The sequence below is a fragment of the Penaeus japonicus genome, unplaced genomic scaffold (assembly GCF_977035675.1).
Source record: "Penaeus japonicus unplaced genomic scaffold, GWHDUDI00000001_assembly GWHDUDI00000002, whole genome shotgun sequence".
In the NCBI taxonomy this organism is placed as follows: Eukaryota; Metazoa; Arthropoda; class Malacostraca; order Decapoda; family Penaeidae; genus Penaeus; species Penaeus japonicus.
In genome coordinates this window covers 7239093-7246592 of record NW_028234404.1, presented here as the reverse complement: position 1 = coordinate 7246592, position 7500 = coordinate 7239093, and the positions used below count along the sequence as shown (strand labels likewise).

Below are 7500 nucleotides of genomic sequence, written 5' to 3'. Positions count from 1 at the left end.
GCCATTAGTCACATTTTCCTCAAAACTCCGGACTTTCATGACCACACATTTTGACAACGATTACTTGAACACCAATCCAACTATAGAGGAAAAAAACAAAAAAATATGTCTGGGATACCACCCCTCCTATGACACACTATTTGACCTCATACGTTCACAGAATAATGACAACAGACATACACAAACAACAGGTATATTCCAGAAAGCGGTTGGGCATCTAGCAGTATCTGGCAACTCTCGCGCTCACATAAATACGACCGCAATTTGAGGCTCGAGCACAGATCAGGTGTGACAAGTGGAAAGATCTTGTGGAAAGCAATAACAAAGATAATTGCAAGATGAAGGTTGCCTCGTGTCTTTGTTTGTTGGCTGTCGTGGTTGCCGTCACCGCTGCTCCTAGTAAGATATATATACCTGTATTTACGTAAATCATTTTCTGAAGTATGTTAGGAAGTTTAGAAGGTTTCAGATGCTTCGCTATGATGCAGCGTCGTAAATTATTTTGTCCGTTAGAATATAGTGGTTTGAAATAGGCTTTTTGAAATAGGTTTTGTTCGAGAAATCGGGAAATTGGTATGGTTTTGTTTGTTTGTTTTTTCTTTAGTTGGTTGGTAGGAAATAGGAATTTATTTTCGAGAAAGATAAGGGCTAAAAGATTCTAACAGTGATTCTATAATGGCAGTCAGTGCACTGAGCCAATTAAGAATGATATCTTTAATTAGTCTTGGAAACTCAGACTTAATTATCAGTCTCTTCTGCGCACTCTATAAGGCACCAGAACAAAATGAATATGCTTTCGAAAATGCATCATAATTATATCCATTATATATCTCTTCCAATCAATTGTTACATCTAATAACAAATTTCAAATATTTTGTTGACCATAAAAAAATCCACGAAGTTATCATTCAATCAAATCAACTTTATTTCGTCCACAAAAAAATACACCTCAATCAACACAAAAATAATTCTAATCATTCCCAGTCCCAATCTTTCTCGCCAACAGTCGATCCCAGAGGAGTGGCCAATCTGAGCTCACTCTTGGATAATAAGCGTTTGCTGATTAGTGCTTCCGGTCACTCGCCACAAGATGCAAGCACAGGGCCAACTCAGGGCTCTGTTGGGGAGGGTTGCTTTTGTTATTGTTTTTTGCAATGAATAAGGGGGGGGGTGATTTTTTTTTAAGGAGGGCGGTATCTTACTGTTTTTATTGTTCTTTCTTCGTGTTTTTTTATCTCTTTTTTTTATGGGTGGTTAGCAGGAATACCTGATTATTTTTTTTTTTTTTATAAGGAGGGCGGTATCTTAGTATTCTTTCTTCGTGTTTTTTATCTCTTTTTTACGGGCGGTTAGGAGGAATACCTGCTTGCTGTTTAGGGTATTGTGAAAGTGAGCTTATGGCACTCTTCTCTCGTATCTATTATGTGTGATTATATTTATACGTAATACTCCTAAGATGCGATTTCACAGCGGATGCGCTTACCGCTTTTCTATTATTTTCTTCCAGTTATTTTTCTCTCACTTTCAAACATCCTCCCTCCTTTGTTTTATCCCCTCCTTCATTCTCTTACTAATCACCCTCTCCCCACTCCCTGTGCAGGCGACCCCGCAGTGGTGGTGCACCACGTGTCTCCTACCTTCCACAGCGACAGCGACTCTGGCTTCAACGGCTCTGCAGAAGAATACGACACCTACGACGATGAACCCGCCTACGATGACCCCGCCCACGACGAGCACATAGTCGGAGGTTCCCAGCATACGATCATTGGCGCTGAGGACTACAGCATCTCCTCGAGCCCTGACCAGTAAGTCTGCGTTTCATCAGCTGTTTTCATCCTCCATCGTTCTCGTTCTTCCTAACCTAAGGGTTTGTTTACCTTCATGCTCCTTCTATATCTATTTATATCAGAGGCATCCTCATTCCCCCGCCAAGGATATAAACTCGTGGTTATACTTAAAGAATCAAAGATGTTTTTGCATCTGTGAATATTTGTATTTGAGGACTCGCTGTAACATGAGCTTCGTTCTCTTTACAGTGGATCTTTCGGCAAGCGATCCACCGAAACTTCGGACGAGCATGACGATGATGGTGAGTTTTGAGAAGGTTTATGTTTTAGTTCTAAGTAACAATACCAGTGGCGTGATTCACTTCCTTACTGGATAGAACTGAGAAAGAAATTACGTTGCATTATGACTGAATTTTTTTTTTCTTTTTCTTTTTTTTTGCTCGATATGGCAGATCATATGGAAAATTTTTAGTTATAGGCCTATATTATTCTTTGAAAGTTCCTTGGATTTTCTGCTATTCCTATTAAACAAGTTTTCTTATTTGTTTTACCGAACTTAAAATCATAATTTGATACCCTCATTCCCCACTTAAAATCTGGATTAGTCTTAATATTAAGTGATATACACGCAATCGCAGAGCCATTAATCTTGAGAAAAATGACCGTTGCACCTATCACTCAAGATAACCACACAATGGGTAAAGCCAGATTACCTTACGATTGCTGTTACATTAGATCACAAAATAATATCAAAATAATACCTCCCTACCCCCCCCCCCTTCCCCACACACACACCTCTTTCTCTTCGGATACCGCATATTTTACAGATACACAAATCAAAAATCAAGGACATTTGAACCCGCAAAAGAAAAAAAACAAAAAAACATCGGACTTCGACTCAACGCTGCATCGAACGATCACTCGCGCGTTGGCACCTGTCTCGCAGCCCGGAAACAGTATCACACATATCAAGTGGATTTCCCGTCAACAAGCTACACTGAGTCGAGCCGTTGACAGTACACCGTAAAATTCCGTGAAGGAGGAATATGTATAGAGGCTAAAAAAAAAAAAACGTTATGATTTGGTTATTACAAGACCTATGATTATGATCTGTACATCCTGTCTCGTGACGAAGTTCGAAGCTGTTCCGATAAACGTATGAAATTTGTGGATCGTTTTTGCATTAGCAGATTATAGAAAGGAAATGGCTACGCACACGGTTTATATATCTTTCTTTTTTTTAAGAAGTCTACACACAAAAACGTTCGTTTAATGAATGCAAAGCATAAAAATGAATAGATACTTTTTCATGTTTTCTAACCACTATTTTTTTTAATCACAAGAATCCTTAATTCAGTTAGATCTTTCATACTTCTCAAAGAACTTTCAGATTTCGAGGGAGAAATGTACGAGAATCATCATCCTGGCTATATTATGCAATATTAAAGAAAGACGATAAAGTGAATTATGTTGATGGTAAAAGCGATTACGATAATAGTATCAAGGACACTATCAATAATACAAAGAGGAACCCACCAGAAGAAATCTCTCAGTTTAACCACCATCTGTTAGACCATGCCGTCTTCACTTATATATAGATATATATACATATATATATATATATATATATATATATATATATATATGTGTGTGTGTGTGTGTGTGTATTTCTTTTTTTTTCGTTATATTTTTCTTTTCAATCCTTCATATATTTTTTTTTTCTTCTTTTTCGTTCCATTTTTCTTTTCTGTCCTTATATTTTTTTCTTTATTTTTCATTTCCCTTATATATATATATATATATATATATATATATATATATATATATATATATATATGTATGTATACATAGATATATACATATATATACCGCGTTTCGCATGCACATTTCCCTCAATAATCTATCCCTTATTTGCTATCAGTTAATCATTTCCCCTTGCCATATATTAATCCTTATTCCACTTATTTCCAGAGCATGACACTGACACCAGCGCACACACGCCCTCTCATAGCAGCAGTGTCATCCCAGGAATCCCCGTAAGTAGGGACATCTTCGGATGTTATCAAATTTGAATTGGCTTTTCGTTTTAGAATTGTGATATACTTTTTTTTTTTTTTTTTTTAGAGTATTCTATTTTTTTCATGGCAGTTTTTAATCTCATTAGTTACTCGTTATAACAGTATATATTTTTTGTTTTGTTTCCTTTTTTTTTCTTGTTTTTACGTAATTCATCTCATCCCAAAAACGCACCTCAGTAAAATTAACTTAACTTCTTATTTTCTTATCCCACTAACTTGCATTACACATTCTTTTTTATCACACTAATCTGTATTACATCCTATTATTAACAATTTCATTAACATTTCTCATTATCTTTATTCTCGTCGTAACAGATTCCTCACATTCTCCATGACGGAAGTGCACCCCGCGCCGAGGCACAGGTAGGACTATGATAAATTATATATTATTATAAGAGTAATGCTGTCAGAAAGAGTTATAAACTTATACATTAATATAAGGGTAATAATGCCAGTGATAGTTATAAAATGATGAATTAATATAAGGGTAATAATGCCAGTGATAGTTATAAAATGATGCATTAATATAAGGGTAATAATGCCAGTGATAGTTATAAGATGATGCATTAATGGAAGGGTAATAAAGACAAATAATTATGAAATGATTCATTAATAGGAGAGTAATGATGTCAGTAAAGATTACGAAATTAATTAATACAGGCCTAACGATGCCACTAATAATAACGATAGTCATATATTATTACCATGAAAACCTAATTTTGACTTCACTATCAACCTGTTTTCTTCTTCTTCTTCATTTCATTCCTTCTTTTTCTAATTTATCGACCGCGAGATAACTGAAAGAAAATGTTTTATTTCAGGTCGGCCACCCGTCTGTCTTCACTCATTCTGTCTCAAGCGTCGAGGAAACAACTGAACACGATGAGGTAAATAGATTTATTATGGATCGTGTGTATATACCATTGTTTATTTAGGCTCGTGGATTATTTTCATTTTTAAACTGCTTTTTTTTTTTTTTTTTTTTTTTGTGAGAGAGAGAGAGAGAAAAAAACTATTGTTTTCTGCAAAAAAATAATGGTTTTAGACGCTTTTTAACATAGACCATAGACATACTAAACTTCATTAAAAAAAAAATATGGCTATGATTTCAATGCAATCAAATCCCATACACAGCTATGCCCTTCGATTCTTTCTCTTATTTCCTATGCTGTCAATCTTCACTTCATTTTTCATCCTTAATTTCAGGAGACCGAGGAATCTCACGAGACCGAGTCATCAGAAGGTCACTCTCAGGTCAGTCACCACTAAGAACAGCTTAGCCCATTCACCCAGCTTGACCTTCTGGGCATTACCACAAGTATGCCCCGAGCGCTTTGCTCATCAACACTGCAGCATTAAAAAAATAAAAAAAAATAAAAAAAAGAGAGAGAGAACCAAGTTACTTTCTGTTCCTGTTTTTTGTTTTGCTTATGACTGTCATTGTCGCATGAAGAAATACGCTCATGTAGGGTAAGAACTATAAGAATAACCTGGAATGTAATGAACAAGGGTTTATACCTTAGAACACAATGAGTTTTGTGGAAGAACCTTGTTTATTTTGTACACTAAAACCACATTTCCAGATTATCCATATATGTCTGTGTTTAGTGTATCGTTCGCTTTCATCACTTGAATGTTTCCGCCTTGATCTGTCGGTTTCGTTTTTTTGCACGATTTATGTATTTCATCATTTGGATTGTCTGTTATGTTCAGTCATAAATTGTATTAAATTTAGAGCAGCTATTTAATTGGCATGTATCTTGGCTGTTGTCTTTTTTTTCAATTGGTTTATTACTCTGTAAAAGTCTAAATAAAGGTTAGATATGTAACTTGTCATAACTTCATTCACCTGATATTGCAGTTTTCACCAGCTTTTATGTACATGTTGCTGATACAAGAAGAGTATTGAAAAACTCCTAAAGCTTTGCAACGAATTATGGCTGCCTCAAAAGTTGAAAATTGCAAGCTACCAGAAGAGGAAGGCATGTAATTCCTCTTCATGAAAGGTTTGATAACGAATGCACAAATGCTTTTAGCTTATCGTCCGAATTCTCAGTGTCTGCAAAGTAGATGATGGTGCAAAAGGTAAGAAACCAGCGCGTTATGCCTTGCTGTCAATGTGTTCCCTCTACTATTTGTATATTGTATAAGCATGACATCTTTGAAACAATACGAAATAAAACAACAAGACGAGACTCACCACCTTTCCCACTTCAGATCCAACCCTCCAACACCTGGATATGGCCACAGGAAGAGCAGGAAGTGAGCCTCCGCAACTTCGACTTCCATCCCATAACCTTCCCTCGCCACGACCCTCCTTCCTTCCAGCCGGGGCCCCTCAGCAGTGCCTACACCTTGAACAGGCTGGACCAAGATGCAGAGGAGGTGCCCTTAGACAGCGGAGAACGACCGGCCCCAGATCTCAGTCGTGACACCGCCGTCAATTACCTCCCCGCGGACAGACAAGGGATGGTCATGCTCGACCCGGACGCCGAGGTGTTCGACCTGAACAGCGTCGTCGAGAAGTCGAACGACCTCGAGTTCAGTTGATCCTTCCTTCCTTCGTCCTTCAGTAAATGTTGCACGACTCGCCAATTATCATGACGCACTCGTTTGATTAGTTTCTGTTTGATAATAGTCAAAAATTTTACTTGTTTTTTGTTTTGTTTTGTTTTTTGAGGGGGGATATAGACAAAAAATATATCTATATATTGTCTATGACTGCGAACCTTCTGCATTACAACTCTAGTCCTTTTGATACATGTAAATCAAAACTTCTGTGCAAATTAGACTTACCAGGTAGGACGTGCGTTTTTTTGTCATAACACGTTTGATAGAATAAACAAGTTTTATGAAAATCATATTCCTATGGATTATTAAAATACCCTTTACATTAATTATTCCCTGGGGATATGATTAACTTCCAGGGAAACAGCAGAGAAGTTTTCAACTCTCTTTAACTTCAAAAAATTAAATATTTCTAGACACTATGTATTGGTATATGATATGAGATACACTGATCAGAAATATAATGTCGAGGTTCATTATTTTAAGGAAAATATAATCTTAATACGGTATCACTTGATGCAATTGTGTGTTTGTGTGTCTGTGCTTGCTCGCGTAATGATAACACTGACAGGTTGAAGATTTGAAGCTTTCCCCCTCAATGAATAGAGGACTAAAAAAGTATAGTATTACTTCTGGAAATCGAACATCAAATCATTTCTACACAATAAAATGTTATTTCTAAATCGCTCTAATTCATCTAATCACACTTAAGAACTTAAATATAATTACCATATCTATGTCTTTGCGGGTTTCTGCCGCTTATTGATGTTAATGGATGTGATTATGAAATCAGATAAAAATAGCGCAAACTTTATAATTTATTCCACTTTTCTCATTCCTGAACATTACTCAAAGTTTCAAAGGCATAATTGTTGAAAGGTATAGATGACAGTGAATGCTTTAACATCGTAAGATATATGCTTAACTTTTCTATATTGCATCTTCATCAGAATCACATAATTATGACGAATTTTACAAATCTGGTATCATGGAATTATTCTAATTCATACATTTTCCACGTAACAAAAATGACACCATGGGGTATATTACAAAATAGATACAGATAA

At 36.1% G+C, this 7500-nt stretch overlaps 1 protein-coding gene across 1 annotated transcript; it reads left to right on the top strand.

Moving 5' to 3' along the window:
* Positions 1-288: 288 nt before the first annotated feature.
* LOC122248161 (uncharacterized) lies at positions 289-6723 on the top strand. Its single transcript, XM_086544844.1, has 9 exons — positions 289-399; positions 1601-1805; positions 2037-2089; positions 3759-3823; positions 4181-4228; positions 4687-4752; positions 5072-5123; positions 5727-5767; positions 5951-6723. The coding sequence occupies exons 1-9, from the start codon at positions 339-341 to the stop codon at positions 6413-6415; spliced, it is 1056 nt and encodes a 351-aa protein (XP_086400970.1). The 5' UTR covers positions 289-338; the 3' UTR covers positions 6416-6723.
* The last annotated feature ends 777 nt before the right edge of the window (positions 6724-7500 follow it).

Bases quoted from the DNA above. Each gene is read 5' to 3' on its own strand.
- LOC122248161 (XM_086544844.1), top strand. From the start codon at position 339: ATGAAGGTTGCCTCGTGTCTTTGTTTGTTGGCTGTCGTGGTTGCCGTC. The intron at 4,229-4,686 runs GTAGGACTATGA...GTTTTATTTCAG, and splicing joins CACCCCGCGCCGAGGCACAG to GTCGGCCACCCGTCTGTCTT. The intron at 5,124-5,726 runs GTCACCACTAAG...CTGATATTGCAG, and splicing joins AGAAGGTCACTCTCAGGTCA to TTTTCACCAGCTTTTATGTA.